The 24,039-nt window shown below is 36.6% G+C and overlaps 1 protein-coding gene across 17 annotated transcripts in view; it reads right to left on the bottom strand.

The window, feature by feature from the left end:
* ctrip (E3 ubiquitin-protein ligase ctrip) overlaps positions 1-24,039 on the bottom strand; it is a 201,006-nt gene that overhangs the window by 13,145 nt on the left and 163,822 nt on the right. For 12 of the 17 annotated variants that reach the window (XM_067128935.1, XM_067128937.1, XM_067128940.1 and 9 more), the window contains 8 exons: positions 16,917-17,108; positions 12,093-12,374; positions 11,234-11,434; positions 10,892-11,083; positions 7,666-7,886; positions 7,128-7,231; positions 5,330-6,156; positions 291-482 (listed from right to left, as the gene is read on the bottom strand). In XM_067128935.1, coding sequence (XP_066985036.1) covers positions 291-482; positions 5,330-6,156; positions 7,128-7,231; positions 7,666-7,886; positions 10,892-11,083; positions 11,234-11,434; positions 12,093-12,374; positions 16,917-17,108 — 2,211 coding nt within the window. The remainder of the gene's footprint in view (positions 1-290; positions 483-5,329; positions 6,157-7,127; positions 7,232-7,665; positions 7,887-10,891; positions 11,084-11,233; positions 11,435-12,092; positions 12,375-16,916; positions 17,109-24,039) is intronic. The other 5 variants (XM_067128938.1, XM_067128939.1, XM_067128942.1 and 2 more) reach the window with 1 other exon arrangement.

Here is a 24,039-nt window from a genome sequence, read left to right as displayed (position 1 = left end):
AAATATTATAAACAAAACTGTTAAGTACAACCATTAACCTCCAAAGAAAAAATTCATTATTGCTTTTATTGCTGGCGGACCCCTATTACCCATCTAAATTTTACTTTCAAAATATTTGTACATACCCCAAGTTACGTAGTACTGTTCTTCATAAATTCTAAAATCAGCACATTTATTTCTTCCCCACAAACAAAACTGAAAGTACTTGAATAGTCTAATATTAAGCGTAAGAAGGAAAAATGGTAACTGCAATTCATCACAAAAAATTAAGACTAGATTTAATAACAAACCTGAAGCTCAGATCCTGAGATTCCTTCCTGTTCTGCTTGCGCAATAACACGTCTTTTATGCAAGACAGTAGAGTGCAAACGGTCTAAAGTTTGGCCTACAGCTGGATCCAGAGAGGCCACATCTCCAAGACCTAAAGACCACTCCTCATTTAACAGCCATTTGTACACACAAGGGTGCAAACCAAGGTCAAGCTGAAATATAAAATAAAATACAACTTAATAACAAATATCAGTTAATACACATTCCTTGCACTGAAGTGCAGGTCAAGAACCAAAACTGGACTTGAATCTTTCATATTTAATAAACCACCAAGGAGTTGACAACCAACATACAGAAGTAACCACATTGGTCAAGGGACAACAGCACTACCTTGGCCTTCAAAGTTTTCTCCAGTACTAAACACTAATTTGGACAGAGTTGAATAAGTATTTTTCACAAGTTCAAGTAAATATGAGTAAATAAATCAAAAATAAAATTCAAATCCAATACGGTGTTCTGCAATAGTATTCCTTATTTATGAACAAAAAATCTTTAACCTGCCCTTTGGTGGCAGGGCATCTTTAAAATGTAGATGGTCTGAACTAGTACATGAACTTTTGGGGAGGGCTCCTAAATTAAGGATAATATGATCAAGCAGAAAAGGGTTATAAAGACTTGGTATTTCAATGCCAGTGAGTCTTGAACTAGCATGAGATATAACTTCCATTATGAAGCAAACAAATCTGTGAATTTAGAGAATAGTTCCCACATAAAAGTTAATCTTACCAAAAACTACTGATAAAGGGGCTTAATAAATAGAGTATTGTTAATTTAAATGTTAAATATGAAAAGATAAATTCTAAACACCTAACATACTTTGTTCCCTACATTTTCATAGCTTCATTGACTGATACTGCAACCTGCAACATCCAAAATACTGTATACTTTCCATGGAGACAATACTGTATACTTTCAATACTATTATAGTAAATGCTTGAAAAGTCACCCAACCACATAGACAAGTCAAAAGACAACCATTTTGCTAGCTGATAAATCCTGCAAGACATATTTACATCACTGAAATATTTACATTATAATTTCTCAACAAAAGCCTTTTAGATGCAAATTAAATGGCTTGTTAATAAATGCCATTAAAATTAATTTCTTTGTAACCTTTAAGCCCCACTTTCAATCAAGTTACATGATAAACTATCTGTCCTGCTGCTTAATAGAATTCTGTGTATTCTTTGCTAATTGTCCATTACTGCCACCAACAATACCAATGCAATTATGTGATGACTAATTTGCAATAGATTTGTCAATTTAGTCACACCTGTTAAGGAGACAAAATCTGAAGTGCATGCATCCTGTTTGCAAAAACTATTTGCAATTTCCCATATGACACCTTAGGCAAAGTTGCTATTATGCACAATAGCAATTCAAGATATTAAGGTCATCAAGGTATACAGAATCCAGAAACATTTCTCTTGGTCAACTGGTAATTTTAATACAAACCCAATTACAAAAAAGTAATGTCAATGAACCTGAATCACTCTAATGCAATAGTGTAAGGATTCCCTTTACAATCAGATCAGCATTTCATGCAGTGTTAAAATTCTGGTCTTGCCTATTACCTCTCAGTTTCAAGGACTGGCCTGATATGTCTGCTCTTAAAAATGGAGTACTTAAAAATGCGGTACTTGATTAAACTGAAGAGTTATGAAAATTTAATTTACCCCTCAGATGACGATGTTGAAATATGCCAGTGCAGTGGAAAAGCTATTTGAGAATCAATCTCTTTATTTGAAAAGACTGATATTACTCTAAAAAGAAAAGATTATCAGAATATCATTTGTGCAGTGTATAAAATGAAACCAATATTTTAAAAAATTGCAAAGTATGATAGTGAACCACTAAAAAAAATTTCATAATTTTGCTTTTTAACATTTTCATGATATTACTTAAAAGAACAAAATTCTTATGCTGTAAACTAGTTTTTGGCAGGGCTGCTTGGTGGCGGTCTCACTCAAGTATTATTGTATATTTCATTTGTATCTTCATTGCACTTTAAATTGAAAATAATAGTACTTGGCTCAAAAGAAATTCTGTTTCTACCAAGAATGAAAAACAGAAAAAAAGAAAATAGCAGTAAACAATGAGTTAACCCCATCTTGGTGAGCATCTGTCCTTTTTAGATGTTTCTTGGTCATTCTTTGTTAGTGCATCTCAGAATGACCTGGCTTCATGGATTACTTAAGGATTTGTATGGTCAGGGCATCTTGAATCTAACCTCCTTGAGGTCACCCAAGACTTTTCCAAAACACATTCAAAAACCTGTCTCTGTAGTCTGAACAGAGAAACACAGATGTCAAATCTGTCCAAAGGCTCACCCATGGCATCTACTCCCCATGTTGCTGGGTTTAGCAGAAGGAAAAGTATAGGAGACATTTGGTGTTCAAAGGTGCAGCAATCATCTTAACAAGCAAGTTCCCATATCTGCTACAAGCCTTCCAGACTGTGTGTGAAGACACCACTCTTTGATGGGAGAATGGCATGGGCCCTGCTAAGAGGATTCACCACAAATTTTGTCTACTCTGGAAAAAATCAAGGCATGATTGAGACAATGTACCTTTCTGCTGATGCAAAGATCTTAACTGGCAAGGAAAAAACTCGGTTCTCATCCTTCACTAATTTCTCAGGTATGCAATCCCAGTGGTGCTATTGACCATAAACCAGCTGCAGCAATCAATCATGACTTACAAATTGTTGGAGGCTCAATGGAGACCACCTGAAGCTCCAACGTTTAATCACTGGTGAATCTCTCCTTAATGAAGACTAAAGATGGAAAAACAAACTGACTCACTCCATGGTCAAGATCCTGACTGTTAGGGATCTTAAGGACACCTTTCAATATGAGGCTAATTGGGGCAGTTGAGAGCAAATGTTAAGTGACTAAAGACCCACCTTCTCCTGAGATACTAGGAGGCTGATCAAACTAACCTTTACTTGAGTGTCAGACATGGATGGGGCGGGAATTCGCTGACAGTCACAAGGTGACACACCCTGTTCTGCAATACACAAATTCTGTAAAATGTTCATGTGCAAGTGAACGCGCTGAGAAACATCTGACTTCTGTAGAGTGACTTGTAAACAAAAGGACAGACATATCCAGAACAAGGTAAAGATGCTTCTTAAGCTTGTCTCTGGAGGGAGCCAGAACCAATCAGGCATCCAGACAGCAACAAAAATGCAGACCTAGATGTGGTTACCAAGGTGAGAGGAATATGAAGCCTTCCCAACAAAAAGATACTTCCTGAAGAGTGAGTGGATGAGAACTGAGAACACATCCCTCAGGTCTACTAAAAGAAGTCAGTCGCCGCTGTGGAGAAACATCCATACAGACTCCTCAGTCTCTTTACAGAAGGAATCAAACAAAAACACTTGATGTACTCAGACTGGTCAGCACCTGACCATTAACCCCTAACATTAGGGGTCATCTTCAATCTCAACCAGACACCCTTATAGGGGCTACAGCTCACTGAGGTCCTTTGAAGCTTCAAGTTCATGTTTGCTTTTTCATTAGTGTATTAAGTTTAGTCTCATATACTGTATTATTGGCTGGGAAGGAACAAACTTCTTCCTTCATCCACATCACAGCTTTGATTCCTCACCATACCTCTAGCACCCTACACTTCCAGGGTACCTGCTGTCATGTCCCTGGTTGCTGGCTGAGGGCTCAACTTCATTATCAAATACAATCCATGGTTTTTTGTGTCTGTGGACTACAAAGGGAAGTCTTCCTAAGGCATAAGAGATCAATTTATTCTTCAATTCCTCAGTCCATGCATTTTCCTGTGAAGTTTGGCATTTTTCACCCGCACTCCTGAACTGCTATTCAGGTAACGAATGTTTAATAGGGTTGTGAACAAACCACCTACTTTAACACAAGACATGTCTTGTCATACAAAGCCATTAATCATAGTGTTCTTCTCCCCTCCCCACTCCTTGGGGGCTGATTTCTTAGCACAAGATAAGTGAAGAGGATATTGGGTGAGTTAATTATGACTGGCAACAAGTTATAACTGTTGTGCCGTACATATTTCTGTGGTGATACAGCATATTCATAATTTTTTATTCAACAGACTGCTGAGCTGCTTGGTAAAATTCCAGTGCATCAAGCTACTGAAGAGGGGTTTCACTTGCAATTTCACTGATCTTCATATCATACTTGATAAGTTATCTTTGAAATTGTTGTCCCCCAAAACCTATAATTACACCTCAGCTTTATATTGTAATTATAGCCATGTGAATTATATAAGCAAGATTTTTAAACTAACAACCACTTTAACATCAAAGGATTAAGAGCAAAGAGTACATTTCCTAATTGGTTTTTCTTGTGTCTAACCCTCTGAATATATGGGCCCCACAGGGTCTTCAAAAACATGAACATTGTCTTTGAATAGGCAATGTTATATTCTGAAAACCATGAGAAATTCATGAACAATCTGGTGAAAATCATGAAAAATAATTTTTATGAAAAATCTTGAATATACATGGCAACAGAAGACTGCATCATCTGTCAAGACAAATGCAATCTAACCAATAATCAGCAATTTTTAATAATTAATTTGTACACATTTAATCCAATCAAGTCCACAAGCCTAATATACACAATAACTATTCTGGTTATATATGATTCAAACACCAAACCCTTTTAGCACATAAAACAAAACACTGGGAGGATGGATGGAAAGAATTTTGATGAAAAATATGAGGAAATCTGAGAGGATGAATCCCTATTGGTAGATATGACTGCGTATGGTTTCTCCAATTAAATATTAAATCTTCATTGTCACCCAATGCAGATACTCATTTAGAGGTAGCCTAGTGACTCAATATAATGTGAGATTTATCAAAATCCATAACTTTTATGTAGCTGTAATTCTGATAGCAGAGACAAACTAAACTAAAAAATATAACACCTTGGTGGAATAGGAAACTGACAGACTACACTAAATATAAGAGTTCAAAATAACTTTTAAACCAAAATATTACTTACCATTCTTGAATCCATGACAGCTTTTGCCATGAATTTCCCCAAAAACCTGAATTTGTTTCTAAGTTTAGTCATATGTGCACTTTTCATATTTCGAGGCACAGGCAATGGGTATAAGCCATTGCTGGCATTGACATATTTCACTGATTTCCCAGGATTGTCTTCAGTTCTTTCCTCTACAGTCACTGTTTCACCACGCCACAACTCAAGGTCAGCCTTTTGAAGTTCTCTTGACACTAGAGCATAAAATTCTAAAGTAGGACCTAGACCAGTTCCCACTTCATTCTCGTACTGAATTTCTAGCATGGCTCGCGAAGAAGCTAAATCACTAATCACAGCCTCAGCCTGCTTCAAAATGTCATCACGAGAAACTGTTCTTTTACGTCTTTCTAGTCTTGGGGTGACCCGTTCACTACTGTCGACGGAGTTAAGCTCAGGTGAGGAATCCATTAGTCGTTGTAAAGCTCGATCCCGGTCAAAAGAGACTGCATAGAAGAGCAACTGGCGAGTTTCAAATGGGAAGAGGAACGGACAAACATAGGCAATTTGAGGCAACCACGGTGGCAAGTTTCCTGTCATAATGACCAGTGGATCTTGCAACTGCCTATTGGCTTTGGCAGTTAGCTTCAAATTTGTGAACTCTGTAATAGGCAGAGGGGACGGGTATGCAGCTGGAGGATAGAGAGATCCGTAATGCCTGTTCAGTGCGTGCAAGACTCGCAGAAGAGCTAGAACCTCCAAACTAGGGTCACTCACAGTTACACTGGCAGGCAGGTTAGCAGTCAGGTACTGGTCCAGAACACTATTGTTCCCTCCTACAATACTACCATCTGTAGCAAGGAAAGAAAAACATAAGTTAATCTTCATATTCTACTCTCATTATAAAAATTACTGCAAACCAACACTACATACAGTGCTTACTTTGTTTTTGGCGAGCTCTTTTTACAATTATTTAACAAGATAAGACTGCAATAGCTTGAAATATAAAGCTGGAAATATAAAGTTATAAAAAAAATGAGATAAGAAAAAAATACTTATTTACAGTAAAAGGATGTGAAAACAAGAGCAATATTTTAAGCATAAAATTGATAATACACACATCATATGTTCTGCCAATTCTTGCTCAACCAATCAACTATCTTCATTTTGTTCTAGCATCTATTCTCTATAATTCTGCTTTAGAAAATTATTCTTACATTTCTGTCCTTTAATTTTATCAACATATATTTGTAATAACATTGTCTACGTTATTCTGTTCAACTCCTTTTTCTAAAGTGAGTGAATGTAATTCAACATGACTGATAATCACCTGAGGATGCCAATCAATATAGCAATTGAGCAGCTGAAAACCTAAGAGGCTGAACAATATGTAACTAATAACTTCTGACACAAATGAGACCAATTATTTTTCCCATAACCTACAGCATAAAACAAGGTCAAAAACTGGTAACTGGTTGGGAAACAAAACTGAAAAATACACCCACACTACTTGTTCATAAGTCTAAACAGTCCCACTATCACACATTAAGGTGTAATTGTGATGATGCAATCAGCTCTTGATATCATGATACATGGATAAGGGCAAAGAACAAAGTTCAATAAAAAGGGAATAAACTTCAGTACAAGTGCAATAATGAAAATGTGGCGATAAAACTGCTTCTCCATAACAAAATTATGATTTTAAAAGAAGTAAAGCTTTTGCTGTATCTTTCCATGGGCAATGAACCAACATCTTGGTTCAAAGCCACTGTTATGATTCCTCAATTTGCTCTTTCAAATGAATGTTTAAAAAATGCTGTACCTCCAACTAAAGTGTCCGCTTTCTTTTTAGGACTTGGCTTTGAACCCCCAGCCTTCCCTTTTCTTCCACTAGAGCTGCGGGTTTGCTCCTCCTCTTGTACAGGCCTGAAATTAAGATGCAAAAAAGGGGGGTACATTAAGGACAAAAAATTTTTTTTAACAGGAGTATGCCTCCCAAACTTGATAAACCTATATTAATTCTTTTCTGCAGTCAGCAGGATAAAACCCTCTTTTTACAGTGCAACACTCTTTCATTTAACACGACTAAATTTCTTACATGGCATTCTTTAATTAACACCTATGCTGCCCAAGAACTAGGAAGTTAGGTTGTGAAATCCATACTTATTTGGCATAATAAAACAGCAGATTTATTTTTCAACAAGCTTTCTTGGAAAAGAACATGAAACCTCAAATTAATTTTTATTAGTTATATACCATGGATGGCATTTATAATTGCTAATATCTAACAAACAATACTTATTTATAAAGTTCACTTGAAAGCCAACAATACATGGAAAGAATATACTGTATAGACATACCTATAGTATATGGTATGAGTTTGAAGCCAGATTGCTGAATGAGAGATGGGTGTTTCAGTGTCTGTGTCAGCTTCTGATGCACTTGCATCTGATGGTGAGGAGAATTGTCTAATCGCTTGGTAAACTGTCATGTTGTATGGCAAAACATGGTCTCCCATGACAAACTGCAGCTTGTGACTTGAGGAACTCTGGTTGACAGAGACAGCAGCCTGTAAAGAGTACTTTAATAAAGACATGAAATTATATTTGGCGTAGGGATTAAACATCAACAGACATCAAAAGAAAGGTTCTTTAAAAGGCGTATTCAGTCTGGCTAACTTGAATTGATCAAAATCTGCTATAATTTGAAGAACAACCCTCAAAACTAGAGGGGAAATAATTAGATTGATAATGTAATCTTTCCAATCTGCAGGCTAAAAGTAAGTTACTAATCACATCCTCAATTTTTTTTTAAAGAAATTTAAAGAAAATGTGCCTGGATCTGCAACATCAAATTTAGAAGTATGAAACTGCTGAAAGAAGATATACAATATGCAAAATAACAGTATGGGATGTGACATTAAGGAAGGATTATCAAGAGACAGGTGGACCATGATGTACTATGGACAATTGAAGAGATAAAAGCTTTCAAAGCTCTTAAAGACAACAAATAAAAAAGCGAATAGCAATCTTTACAGGAGAACAGGAGGCATGATGAAAGGAAGGTGGAAGAGTTAAGGTAATGACCTGCAAGGAATGTAATCAGAATCTCAAAACAGGGAGGAAAGAGAGAACATTCAGGAGAGAGAAATGACTATGAAGTGCTCAAAATAATGTGAAAGGATAAGTCATATATAGGAAAAAGGACAGGGCAAATAAAAAAAAACTGAGAAATTAAGTTGGCGACTAGTAACGAAGAGAATAAATTCAATCTGCACAATGTTAGCATGGCAGAGGGACCAAGAGAAAGTATGAAGTCTGAATGCCCTTGGGAAGCCTTGAAGTGAAAGCCCTCACACCAACATGAATAAGTGATTTTCATGGGCACCCAAGGAACAATTCTATGATGAGCTAACCAGATCACACAAAAACTTGATAGAAGAATGGACAGGACAAGAAAAGACAAAAACTTTATAACAATAACAAATGAAGGAAAACAGGAAACTAACGTTTAAAGTATTAGATGACTAATATTCTTGATCATGCTATGAAAGAAAATGTTGGAGGACATCTGGAGGAGAAACTAAGAATGTGATAAAACTGACTACTGTACCATCAATTTGGCTTCATACTGGAGAAGTTTTCTTTGTACGAAGAGGAAAAACAAAACTAAATATCTCCGGATTACATGAAGACACTTGCAGTGTAGACAACATACAAGCAATTATATGGGCATTATGAGAGCAGAGGGTACTGGTAGTACTTACTTAACTATGCAACTGTAACACAACGAAGAATCAAGATAATGGCAATGTATCAGGAGAAGTGGGGTTCTGTTGTTTATCAAAACACTATAGGAAACTACAAAGGAATGTAAAAAATGAGGACTCTCAGAGCTGTTAAGTGATGCACCAATCTCACCGAAGATTTAGGGGAAGAGACTAGAAATATTTGAAGGATAGGTTGCAAAATGTTTCCAAGATGGAACGTAAAAATGTTTAAAACAAGGATGAGTGGAGAGGGAAGAAAGGGAACTGAAAAACAATGTAAGCAAAAGAGATTCTGTTGACTATGAAGGAAGCAAAGAAGTCAGGAAAAGGACCACATGCTTTTCATATTTAGTACTTTGATGAGACTACTGAGCAACATTTCAAGACCTTCATTGGGCTCACATACGGCCATGTGAATCTGGTGGAAAGTGTAAAGGATGAACTTAATACAGGCAGTCCCCAGTTATTGGTAACCTGGTTTTTCGGCACTTGTCTAGGAATGAAAACTTGTAATATTGGCACCAACGTGTGCTGATTTCCACTTATCGGCACCGATAAATGGGTACTGGCGCCAATAAATACCTAACACGAGGCACCTATAACCAAAAATCAGCGATTTTCGCTCATTGTCATGTTGCCGGAATGGAACCCCCACCAATAACCAGAGACTGCCTGTACTCATTATCAAATGTAACGGATGTCACAATAGATACCCAGGGATACAATAAAGAAGTGAAAGAATTTTGAAAAGTGTGACTGCACACCTATAAAATCAATGGATAGAGTAAACTGAAGATAATACAAATGAGGGGGTCACAGAGAAGTGTTGACCATGGATGGAAAAAAGAAAAATAATTTGGAATTGTGATAAAAATGACTTTAAAAATCAGATCGGGTGGACATAGAAGGCCCCAAAACTTGAAGAATGGAAAAGATAAAGGTTAGGTTAAATAGGAATTCAGAAAGACAGTGTACAAGATAGAAGGGAATGGAAAGAGCACAATTTGCGCCTAACCTCAATCTCTGCATGAAAATTACAATGCATTCCGAGTACATTTAGTCAATTTACATTTTCATATAATACCCAAGCATTCAATTAAGAGCCATAACCATTATCCATATCTGCCACATTAATCAGCTTCAATATATACATCATCTTCCCACAACAATTTAAAACCAAAATAATTTAAAAATTTAAAAATTTGAGGGAGTCATCCTTCTTTAAAATGCAACAGGCCTCCATCTGATCAAAAGTCATCATGACCTCCTTAACAGCTACATTATGATGGTGCTTGGCTATGTATATATTTTTTTTTTTTTGCAAGTCATCTTTAACTGCCAAATACACATTAGTTTTAGCTATTAAGTAGAATGATAGGTATAAATATGTATAAATATTACTGGGTGTGGGATAACTTGAACTTCACATGTAGTCTACCCCATTCAGTCTAATATCTACCAGATTCTGCAACATGTCATGATGAAAGACCCCAAAGCATCTGGTAAGTTGAGGTACTACTTTAATGCTAAAATTCTGACTTAGCTGCAAACATTTTTTGCATTTGGAATACCAATTTCTTTAAACAACTAATTTTGTTAAGTTGTAACCCTTCCTTAAACAATACTGAAGCAGTTAAGTTGTCAAGTCTTTGTAACAAAATGTGAAACCAGCTACCACACACAGTAAATCTGCAATTTCTTGCATGATATACTAAAAAGGAGAAAATATATTTTATGCAATTAATAATGTATTAACCAAGTTTTGAGGTGAAACTTGACATTAAAAGATGCACAAAATACATAGAATAAACCCTTACCAGTGTATCATCTATATCTTCATCTGAGTTATCATCATCAGAGTTGTCGTCATCTTCATCCCTGAGTCGACCATAACCCCTAATGACAAGATAACGTTCAATGGCTTGAACCAAAGCAAGAGGGTCAACCTTAACTGGGCCTCCCCGCCATTGTCTGAGCCTGGTGCAATCTGGATGCCTCTGTAAATTGCACTGCAAAGGAAAACAATTACTAAACCTCTACCTCACTAAAGGATTTATAAACAAAACTTTCATTCCTTTCATGACTGGATCCAACTTAAATTACATGTAATGTAAAGCTGGGAAAAATAATTCACTTATAGAAAATTTGTTTTGAATTACCTTCAGCTGGTGGGTATTAAAGAACTTGATGGCAGATGTTGAACCTCCCCGGCCTAAACCAGAGAGAGCAGTGCCAGGTAAATCGTGGACCTTCACTGGAAATTGTTCTAGCTGATTAACACATCCATTCAACTTCGTCACAAGAGCACTAAACAACGCAATGTGACTGGTGTCCACACTTCCCAAACTTAATGGATTCAACTGAAATAAATTATTGGAAATGTTTCACTGTAACTATTAATGTACAATGATCACCTAAATCAGTATTAAAACAGAGCTGGATAATGTAGGTGTGAATGTAGCTACTCATAAATAAAGTTATAAGTGGTAAGGCAAAATTCAACACCCAGCAATCTCATAACCTAAGTCCTTTTCATATAAGAGTAGAGGCACATGAATAAATGGAAAGATGTAACAGCAGTGAACTTATGATACACAGTATGTAACTTGCATTGGGGCTATTCCAATCAAAGTATGCCATAAAACTCAATGTTTTTAAAATATTATTGCATAGTAAATTAATTAAATCAACAAGTTACCGTTGTTAACACCTACACAAACCAAAGTAAACAGACCCGTCATTTATGGTAGTTATTCCCCTCCTCATTTAATTACTCACACATAAAATGTAGGTTCGGGAGATCTATTTTTGCATGGATCTAACATTGTCCTTAATGTCCCCACATACATTCTATGACTTCAGTTACTTAGATCTGGGTCTCAAAATGCCAAAGAAAAGCACATCTTATCCCCAACTCAATAAAACAATGGCCTAAAATCCTGAAAACTTTGAGCAGTGCCAAGAGAATCAAAGCAATTATCCCTACAATACATAAATAACACAGGTAATGTAACTTACAGGACATCCAAGGAAGACATGAAGGAAATTCCTGAGTCTGTTTTCTCGAGGTGTACTTATACTAACAGAGGTGAGGCTCCCATTCTCAGTGGAGTTATTTATTCCCCCTATAGCTGCCAAGAGCAGTCCATCATGGGTTAAGGACAACGTTGAGTTGTCCGAGGCAGTGAGGTAGGTTAGGAGACAACGAACCAACCCAGAGTGAATGACTTCAAAGGGGCTGATATCACTCTCCATGACTATTCTACTGATTTCCCTCAGTGCCTCCACAGCATTATTGGGCTGTTGAAAAAGACAATTATCAATTAGCAGGTACCAAAAATATAGGGTGGAGAGTGAAGAATAGGCAATATGACACTATCCTCATTAAATTTAGTTTTTATTTGTTCATACGGTAAAAATTTCACTTGCTATATGGATATTACCTATTCTAACATTATAAAAATATTGCAAATACCATCATTGCAACTTTTGTAATAATTTACCATTGCTTTTAGCTGTAACTTCAGTGAAGACAAAAACCAGACAGAACAAGTTATAGAGTGAGAAATGTATTAAGCAGTTCAAGTACCTAAAGTTTTCTGTAATTGCAGCAGGTAGGGTTGGTTTGGGTTAACATGAGTATGAACACAATATAAATTTTATTTTTCATTGTTGCCATTCTGTAAAGTTTTAATAAGAAAAATCAGTAGTTAAGAGGATTTTTCACTACAGTATTACTAAATACAGCAAGAGTGTGTTGGCAGAGTTCTCTGATTATTAATGTTAATACAACTACTGACACTGGGAAATAATGGCTCATTGGTGGCCTGGTATTGGAGAATATGATAAAATTACTGAATTTTGTTTATCTTGGTTTTCAAAGTTCAACTCAAAGGAATGATTGAAGTGCACCTACAATCTCACCCTGCTGCCCCCCCCCTCCCCACCACACACACACACACACTCATTTAGTTCTCCAGTTGCTGAATGAAATGAGAATAATCTGATTGTAGATAAACTGGGGTAATTTCCATATGAATATAGTTTAATTTTTCCTTCACTCCTTAATTCATTACCAATAAAAAATAGGGCCTTCAGGAGTTGCTTGCAATGACAGGTGGGCAGATATTTTGTTGTACTCAGGTGGGATGAGTGCAGTTTCTATAGAGAATTTAGGTCTAAAAATACATCTAAAAGCCATTTTCTCACAAGTTTTTAACAAAGGTCAAGGGATGGGGGTTAAAGGGTTACCCTGTGATGCCTACTTATCCTTGAGAAGACTGGCAAAGCTTTCTTTTAATCATCACCCTAACTTTAAAAATAAGACTAAAGGGATAGATATTACATCCTCTTTACAAAAAATATTGCTCTGGCTTTAAAAACAAAATTCTAGAACTACTGAAAGCTGTAAAAAATTTCATGCTATCAGTTCTTCTACAAGATGTTTCATTTATTAGCAATCTACATATTTGCTTGCAGGATTCATTCTAGGATGTAACTAAAGTCAAACACACACTAGGAACTATACAACGTAAAGGTACTTAATAGACAATAAGTATTAACATGAAGCATTAACAAGAGGTTTTTAACGTGATTGATATTTCCCATCATTCGATATTTTTGGGTTCCTCTCATCAATTAACTGAATCAAATTTGATTTGAGTGGTATCAAAAGTATCAATTACAAGTTTTAATTAACTAGTGCTTGAGTTTGGGTTTTGTAGCACTGAGTTTTGGTTTCATGATTTCTCTCAAGTTTTGTTTTATCTCCTAAAAATACCAAAATATGATTCCACAGATTTGTGATTATATTACCACCATTTTCTGGTTTACTCATCAATTCTGCACGTACGTAAATATTGCTATTTAACCCTTATAATCACAGTTAAATACGCCTTAACCCAACTCTGCTTCATTCCCAGTCATAATGTGCATTTATAGCACTAAGTATCACTGATTCTTGCTGATGTTTTGGATCATCATCATCTAACCACCCTCACACTCAAATAAGGCCAGTATCACAAGATGTATGGGGCAGGGGAAATTCAGGATATAGCAGCATCACTTTTCACCCACTACAGCTTGATAGGCCAATAAGTACAATCACCATCTAACTGTGCTTACTCAAACTTGACCAGAATCACAGTAAGTCCGACCCCACTAGGACTGGAGAGATCTGGGATTATTAACCCTTAAACGCCTGTTGGACGTTTTAAACGTCGTCCAAAATTGTCTGTAGAATGCCAAGTGGACGTTGCAAACGTCGACTGAAAATTATTTTTTTAAATATTCGCGGAAAAATAATTGTAGGCCTAGTTTTGCGGAAGATTTCAAATCCAGCGCTCGGCGTATGCAGGAGTTCACGGATCCAGCTGTTGTTTTGTTTCTGAGCGTCACCCAGATGCGCATGCGCCGAATTTCCCCATTTCGCATCAGAGAGCATCAGATCAGCACCTTGCGAGAGCGATATTTTGACGCAGACGTGTTTTGTTGAACTTTTGCGAGTGTTAGCGTATTCGTGCTGCAACAGAACGTTTGCAGAGATGTCAGAGATGTCACAAAGGCGTCAGGACCGTGAAAGGCGCATACTGCCTGTCGGAAGTGAGCACGTACTCCGCTGAAAATCCTAGCATTTCTTGCGTCAGCTTGCCGTAATTTTTTCGCCGTTTCATATTATTCGTTACATAAAGTGTTGTACATCAAAATGTGCGCAATTTCATGTAGAATACAAAAAAAAAAATGTCATTCCTTTAGCTCTACACAGTTTTTTAATATTTTCGCCGAAATCACGATAACTGACAAAATTTTAACATTCGGTCAACTTTGATTCGACCAAAATGATCGAAAAACGCATCCGTAAGCCATAATGATTACATTCGAGTAACAATCAATCATCTACCTTCATTTTGCAACAAACGGAAAGTCTCTAGCATATTATTTAGATTTTTGGTGAATTTTTGAAAAAAAAAATTTCCTTCGCTCCACGCACGCGTACTCTGCTGAAAATCCTAGCATTTCTTGCGTCAGCTTGCCGTAATTTTTTCGCAGTTTCATATTATTCGTTACATAAAGTGTTATACATCAAAATGTGCGAAATTTCATGTAGAATACAACAAAAAATATGTCATTCCTTTAGCTCTTCATAGTTTAATATTTTTGCCGAAATCACGATAACTGACAAAATTTTAACATTCGAAAAAAATTTTTCCTTCGCTCTGCGCGCGCAGACTCCGCTGAAAATCCTGTCATTTCTTGCGTCAGCTTGCCGTAATTTTTTCGCCATTTCATATTATTCGTTAGATAAAGTGTTATACATCAAAATGTGCGCAATTTCATGTAGAATACAACAAAAATATATCATTCCTTTAGCTCTTCACAGTTTTTTTATATTTACATCGAAATAACGATAAATAGAAAAAATCAACCTTTCGGTCAACTTTAACTCGATCGAAATGGTTCAGAAATGCCATTGTAAGCTAAAAAACGTACAGACTAGTAATATTCAATCAATTTCCTTCATTTTGGCACAATTGGAAATTCTCTAGCACAATATTTTGATTTTTGGTGAATTTTTTGAAAAACTTTTTTTACGTCCGCGTTACTGAATTCATGCATCATTTTGTGATAATATTTTCTCTGTGTTGCTTTAATCGTTTTACAATCTGTTATATACCAAAATCATCGCAATTTAGTGTACAATACAACTAAAAAAATTAACTCATTAGCTTCAACTGTTTTTTCCTTACAGCGATTTGTATACAATTATATAAGTTTTTTTTCGTTGTCATATATTCCAATATTTATATATGATAATATTTTTTTTTATTTCTGATGGTTGCATACTAAACTTCAGGCAATGAGAAAAAAAGGAGCCAAAAATGAACTCTTAATCTTGAAAACTAAGCGCGCTGTGATTTTTTGAAAAAAACTTTTTTTCCGCTTCGGCGCTACCTCTCGGAGGCCGCCGGCATACGGGAGACGTTTTTGAAAATAGGGCTTCGGCGTTGAGGGTTAACAGTATCTTCTTTTCCAAAATTCCATGGAAAACTGGCCTTCCACCACTCAAGGAAAAAAGGCTTGATTAGGTTGCAAGTAAGTTACTTAAAGCCCATCCAAGTAATATAAATGAGATCCAAGAATTTTATTATAAAATGTTGTGAAGTATGAATTTCACTTGACCAAAATTGATATGTCTTCATATTAAGTCTGTCAGAATCATTATAATGGCAGGATTCCTTACATTTTTTAGCAAAAGTTAGAGCAATAAAAATACTGTAATTTCTGAAAGATAATTCATGTATGTATTCAAAGATTTATTAAACCTTTTTCCACTTTTAAAGGGACCAACTCAAACACTATACACAGGGAAGATCAGGACTGCTGGTTCTATCCATACAGAATAAAAAGTGGTGTTGGGATCCAGGGACATGGAGAACATCAAGCTCCTAAATGCTTGTTTGTCTTTCACACCTCAAATGTTCATTTTTCTTAGGCATATCCATTTCAGAAAAAATTCACCAAGCATCCAGGAAATAAAAAAGGTTTCAACTTATTACCAAGTTAAAAGTTTTTTCTTGTTCACAGTTTGAACTGTTTGCTGAAATGGATATGCCTACGAAAAAGTGCTCGGTGACAGCAGGAAATTGGGGAATCTCCCCAACCAACCTACCACTTATTAATTACATTGTTACAAACTTTCAATAACCAATTTCAGCTCCTGCTGATAATACACCTACATAAATGGTAATGCTTTGTATTTGCAAAGGAAAAAAATTTCCATCACACACCATCCAGCAAATCAATAATTTTTCACCTGCTATACTCCAATTTTAAATCACTAACCTCTTGCTCTAGCTGCTGAATCGCAGCTATAAGTCTGTTTAGAACACTTAGGGCTGGGTGGGTTACCCCTTGTAGGTCTGTTGTGAAGTATTGTTGATTGAGTCTCTGTGCTTGCTCTCTCACCCACACTCTAACGACTTCCTTGTTACTGCTATTAGTACTACTACTGGAGTTATTTCCCAACAATTTATCCTGAAAATAGCATAAAATTCATATATGAGGATTTTTCCTTCAATAAAAATATAATTTTCAATTCACAAATTTTTATTGATGCAACATATAATGTATTGTATAAAAATGTCAAGACATCATTAACCACTTCAAAAATTTTTTCAATTTAATATCATTAACCACATGAAAATTTTTTCAATTTAAGTACAGTAAAACCTCTTAAAACTGGCATTCTGTGGTCCAGGAACTCCCGTGGTTTGGCTGAATTTTGAATCAGCCACCATTAGTTCATAGAGCGGCCCACGAGGGAGGCGCCATATTTACAACTTCCCAACAGCAAAAATTATGCCATATCTCCTTTGTTTTTAAGAAAATAATTGTTAGTAATGAAAATGTGTGAAGTCAACTATCTTTTTGATGTTAACTTTAAATGAATAAAAATAATTTTTTAAAGATTCCACTTGAGAAGGCGCTATCATGTTAAAACTTTTAAACAAAACAATGAGACATTTGGCAACGCACGAATTCCTTACTCTTAAGAGTGCTTGAGACTAATTGGTGATTTTTATCATTTTTTGATCATTTTTTTATACTGATCTGTATATCTTAGTTTTACAGACCATGAGCTGATTAACAGCCACCCATGAGATCAGATGCTGCTAGAGGTAGCAAGGGACCTACAGCTTATTGTGGCCAACCACATTATAAGGCTTTATCTATGCTAGAAAAGTTTCTATCCTTCTCCCCCCATTAGCTGTTTATTGTTCATTTTCCTCAACAGATGGAGGAGTGTTTTGTTTACTTTTTGGCAGCAAAACTGTCAAACGCACTGAGTGATCACCGAAATTCATTATTTTTGTCAGCTCATTACCCTCTACAACCAAAATAAATGACGAAGAAACTAACAGTGATAATTTATGAAGATAAGTAAATTTAAGAAATGAAAGTCACCGATACAGGCAGTCCTTGGTTATCGGCGGGGTTCTGTTCTGAGGGTGTGATGATAACCGAAAATCAGTGATTTTCGTGCTTTTTCGGCGAATTTCGGGGCTTATCAGCGCCGAAAATTGCTGATTTTTGTCGCTAGACAAGCCCCTTAAAACCGGATCGCTGTTAACCGAGCCCGCCATTAACCGGGGACTGTCTGTAATATTCTTACGGTTAGGGTAACTTGGAAATTTAGGCTAAATGTGTTAAAGTACACTATTTTAAAGAAAATTATACAGTATGAAGTTATAAAATAAGTGAAAATATATGAGTAATAAAATGACAAAAAATGGTGTCAGAACTTAGCTAAGTCGGCAAATAGGCTATCTGTATGTGGAATTAGTTTGCAAGACTATGTTTAAATAGGGGCTTCATTTTTTAGGGGTGTATTCTATATTCTAGGATTTAGTGTGGTCCAGCAGTGGCCTGGTCCCAAGGTTCACAAATTTAAGAGTTTGGACTGTATCAGGAAGGTACTGCCTTCCAGAGAGAGTAATATTCCAAACAGTACAGTACAACAACACTGGCTTAAGCAAGGTACAAGAAAATCTCTGTACACGATTAGAATTCCATATGAAACTAACATTCTCAACAGCTGTACCTGTGAAGTAGGGCATAGCCAAAAGATGCACAACCTCTGACCTTAGGCAAGTTTTGTTGAAAATAAGAGTTTGTATAAATCACACTTCGTATAGTAAGGCCATAAAAAGAATTTCCTTCTTATAATCTTGATCAACCTACATTAATTGTTAGAACACACACTGACCCAAATGAAAACTGTATGTAAGAGGTTACAATGTTGACTACTAACAGTTATACACTGTGTAGAGAGGGGGAAAAATGTTTGACTAAACTATCATCATCGTTTTTACATTGAATTTTCATTTTCTGGGGTTAGACATGAAATGATTTCTCACCTCTCTTTGGTCTTGTGCACTTTCTACCATAATTTTCATCTGGCGAAGGTGTCCATCTATACTTCTTTTTATGATTTTTGGGGTTTTCTCACTGCCCTTAAACCTCCTACTTTTGTAACTAATACTATTGTGACTGTTCCCCATCCCTTTTGTAATATCAAACTCTTCCAAATCTTTAAACTCCATCTATTTTCCAACTATTAAGACTGCTTTCTCCAAGATGGAATGTACAAAGCTTTGCAACAAAAACCCGAAGTATCCAAGAATAAAACTGCAGGAAACTTACATGGGAAAATTAATATTTCTTTCAGATTAATTAATCCATCTCAACATTAACTTCTAAGTCATGTTGATATTTTACAACTTCTGTCAGTCAAACATGATAAGCAGTACTCCTGCCTATCAAGCTGGACTGACAAATGTTAAGTCACATAAAACTAAGCCACAAGTGCCTTCTTTTTTTGCTTTTTTCTAGATTTATTCTTACTTTGTTATTTCTTCACCTGTAATTTTGATCGCAGGTTTTATATAAAATCATGAAAAAACCTATTAATCACAATTAGCATCAGTCTTCACCTGTAATTTTGATCGCAGGTTTTATATAAAATTTATGAAAAAACCTATTAATCACAATTAGCATCAGTCTGCATAAAAAAAATCCTAGCCATACCAACTTTGGAGAGCTGACAGAAGAAAAGTCCCACTACATATGCCCAACTCAAGTCATCTGTCTTCATCTCATTCTACCGTATGGTTCCGATGGTAGTGGATTATGATGTGGTTCTCAGGGTCTACATAATTCTCTACCAATTCATCTATTTCTTTCTTAGACACTTTTTCACATTCACAGGCACGGTCTTAGTTGTGCTGCAGGGATTTCGTTTTTGCTTTCAGTCAGCATTTTCTTACTGCATCAGCGTGTATACTCACTATATCCTTTTTGTCATTCTTAAGGTCTTTCCTTTTTATTCTTTATGCATCCTTGCTTAGTTGCCTCTTTTGACTGGCCTTTTTCTGTTGGTGTGAAATAATTTTACCTTGCTTAGCTCTTACCAGTGACTGATAGTACTTCTCCAGAGATTGCAATGCATGTCCACTATCTTCCATTTCAAAGATTTAAGGTTTAAAACAACCTTTGCACATTCATGACATTGAAATTTAAGCATGGGTCTTTCCATGTCTGCTGCCTCAACATTTTCTTTTGCTTAGAGCTAAAAATTCCTTAAAACCCTGCAATGTCCTCATACCTCTCCTTCACTTGCCAAGGCCTATCTTTACAGGATTTAGGAAGTTGGCATGTCCTGTAGCACAAGGTTAATTTTTTTAGTTACTGTCCTCCTCCAGTTTCTTGAAGCAGGTGAAGCCTGCTATTGCAGCTGATTGTTTTCTTTTCCATCTTTCAATCTGGCAAAACTGCTTGCACTTGACATTGGATCCTTCAATGTAGAACACATTTGCATAGCCTGATCCACAAGCTCAATGAAGGTTTTGTCACTCTCTCAACTTGCTTCCGATTAGAAATATCAGGGAATCAGGGTGCATGGCTTCTTAGCTACACTAGACTTTAAAAGGCATACTTACTCATCCTGTTCCTTCACCTTTCAATGGTACTTAAGCTTCTTTGCAGAATCTGTGCTTTTACTGTACAACCCTTATCCAAGGGTGCATGATGCCCCTCAGTTCATCACAAGACCCTTATCCTTTGTCTTCTGTTCTCCTTATCTGAACCAGTCTTCCAGAGGGTATCTACTCATTGCAGTGATCTCTGTTTCTTCAATGAAATGGTGAGGAAGTGTTTCCTGTTTTTTTTTTTTTTTGTGGACTTCAGCCTTTCCACCTACAGTGCTACTTGGTGAAGTTCAACCTGGCCCCTGTGATGTAAGCACTGTCACGAACCCATACCATATCAGTATTGGCCAGCCTTTTGGGGATTTGGGACTATCACCTTCAGAGGCCTGCAAATTCCTCGAACACTTTCACCCACTGGGCATAGATTGGTAAAATTGTTTTTCTCATCCCTCTTTGGGAGCTAAGATTCCTGCCCTATGGAGTGATCTCAAGAATCCTTATTATTAGCAGTGCTACCGTAGATGCTGAAGTACCTTTGATCAAACTATTTCTGAGCTGCTGATGCTCCTGGTGCTTGCAACAGGGTTTGAGGCACAGACACCCTTCTGTTACAGTATCTTGTGCAGGATGTATGGTTAAGGATACCAAGTCAGTCAAACTTTGATTTACATTTGCACTGCAAACAGTCTTAACCCTTAAGGGACGGCATAATTTATCAATGTGCAGCACCCCAGACCGGGGAAACTTTGAGGTCGGCAAAATAAAAAAAAAATAAATCACATCAATGGAAAGAGAATGACACAAACATTCACACTGTACAAATAAAAAAATTCTGAAAACTTTCCCTACCTTCCACAAGAAGTTGAAAATGACTATTTACAACCCCTTGTGGGGCCTCATTTACAAGACAATCGTAAATTTTACCAACTTATGTTTTTTCTAGTAAATAAATTTATTTTATTTTGTAAAATTATTATTACTGCTCACACAATATCAAAACAGATAAGAAATAAAAGCAGTAACAAATTTTTGGCATATTTGTTGTAAAATATTCACGTAAATTTACGAAAAGGAAGATTCAGTAACTTTTTTTTTTACTTTTACATACTTTTTCAAATATTTCTTTGTAAAATTACATTTACATACTATCATAAAAGACAAAAACAAAAAACAACAGCAACCCCTTCGTATATTTACAAGCAAATTTACAAAAAGACTCATGTGAGAGAGAGAGATGCAGTACTTTCCCCTTGAAGTCACAAGCATTACTGATACTGGCCTAACTCTCATGTCTGTAAAAAAGTTGCCATTAGTGAATTTATAGCACATAGAAATATTGGCACCTTTGTTTCGAATCATTATTACCATAACAGTGGTGCATAATTCTGCTTCACACTGAAGCTCAATCCGTCCACCTCCCCAAACCTGTATTACTTCACAGTGAGGATCAATCTGTCCCTTAAGGGTTAAGTTTCCTTGTCTTCCTGATAATGATAAGCTGGTTGCATCAAGAATATGGCCTATCAATTCTCTTTGGTGGCCTTCCGTGATCACGCAAAGACAAGCCCAGTTACCACACTTATTGGTGATAAAGTTTTATGCTTTCACTATAAGTCTCCCATTGTGCCTCAGTTCATCCTGTGTGCCTGTAATGTCTTGTTCTCTATCATCCTGTCACCAGTTCCTTTGTTCAGAGTGTTTCCTTATCTTAGATGTTTGCTATGACCTTCAGTATGAGTGGGGAAGCCCTGTTTAGGCTTGTTCATATGTTTGTCTACCTCCCTTAATTCTGTTCTCCACACAAAGGTTAAGTAGCTTCGGCTGCTGTTGCCATACTCTGATCTGGACACTGTCTGGGTATCTTTTTTTTCAAATTCAGGAGATACAAACTTGGATGTTCCAGTGTTCCAGAGGCTTGACAGGCTCATTGCCCCAAACTTCTTTGGCCACAGCAGCAATGGCTTCTGATTCACCAGTTCTTGCTACTAAAACTAAAGAGTTCTCACTTGGAAGAGTCTTCTGGACAAGTCTCTTGCAGAGGTTTTATAGCCTTCCACAGTGTGCATTTTTTCCAATGCTCATTATCAGACATAGCCTTTGGGAAGGTTGTTCCCAAGGTCATTGCAGCAGCTTTCACAAACACAGATAACAGGTCCTCTCTGTGCCTTTTACATACTCGCTCAAAGGGGTTCCTGGTTGGTACATTAAATTTCCTTATTTGCCCTGGTCTTTGGTTTCCATAATCAAATTATTCTCCACTCCAAAAAAATTAATTTTGCCCAAGCACCCTTCTATTTTGACCCTGCCTTGTCTTCACACTTCCTCTAGATAGAACCTCTTTTGACCCTGCTTTCTCTTCACATCTCCTCTAGATAGAACAAGCTAATAGGGTAAGAAATTTTTTTGTGTTTTTTTGCCATTTGGCTCAAGTTCTTCCAAGGACTTCCATGAGCCTACAACTCACTTCTTGATGGTACTGCTTCACTGGTTGCTTTTGGGTTCCTGACACACTTTTGCCCCCAGCCTATTTTGGCTCCACAAGTCTGTGTTCCTAAGCACTTCAATGGGCTCCATACCTTTCCCAAAAGTGCCTCTCCTCCCAGCATTTCAATTAGGGGTTATAATCCAGTAGTGCTAAAGGCTAACAGCTTCACTATGCCTAGGCTGAGGTATGCCCACAAGGGCCTTAATCTTCCTATGTCATAGGTACACAGATGACTACATACAATTTATTCAAGCCACTGTTTAACTTTTTCCCATGGAAAAGCTACAACTTCATTGTCTGGTACTTCTGTTTACCCTGTAGCTTGTGTGTTTTCTCTTACCAAGCTTTTCTCCTAATAATGTTCTTTTCTGTTCTTTGGGGTCTCTGAAGTTATGCTTCTAGGGGTTTATATCTTTTGGACCCTCTCATTTTTCTCCATCTCTTCTTCAGAGTCACTGGCACTGATTTTCTCTCTAGACTTTTGGATTGAATTCAACAAATGTTTCTCAAAAGGCCTTGCATAGCTCATGACCACAGATCCTAAGGTTCAAGTGCTCTCCTTTTCTGTTCTGTTCAGTTTTACCAGGGGCTCTCTGCTATTCTTGAAGTAATCCTTTGGCCTTAAAGAGATTCTTTTGCATGCTTCAATAAAAGCTTTTAGAACAATACCACCAGTTTTTCTTTTACCAAGTATGATTGTTGTGGAAGGTCACAAGAAAAAAGTCAAGGGACTGGAGTTATTCATCATCCTCCTCTTCATGACTTCATCTCTTATCCCGACAGCACACATGAAAATACATTAAAGTATCTAACTTCATGCCTTAGATGATGGCCTTACAGAAGCTAGCTAGATTTCCAAGGTTACTGTTACTTTCACTCACTATCCAATGCAAACAGGAGTTAGATTTTTTGCACCTGGGTCTTTAAAATTTTCAAACACTCTTCTTTGTTTTCTATCATAAATTAAAATTCAGGTTAATTATGAGTGTGTTTC

This window comes from Macrobrachium rosenbergii, chromosome 27 (genome assembly GCF_040412425.1).
Source record: "Macrobrachium rosenbergii isolate ZJJX-2024 chromosome 27, ASM4041242v1, whole genome shotgun sequence".
NCBI lineage: Eukaryota > Metazoa > Arthropoda > Malacostraca > Decapoda > Palaemonidae > Macrobrachium > Macrobrachium rosenbergii.
This window is presented reverse-complemented; position numbering and strand designations above follow the sequence as displayed.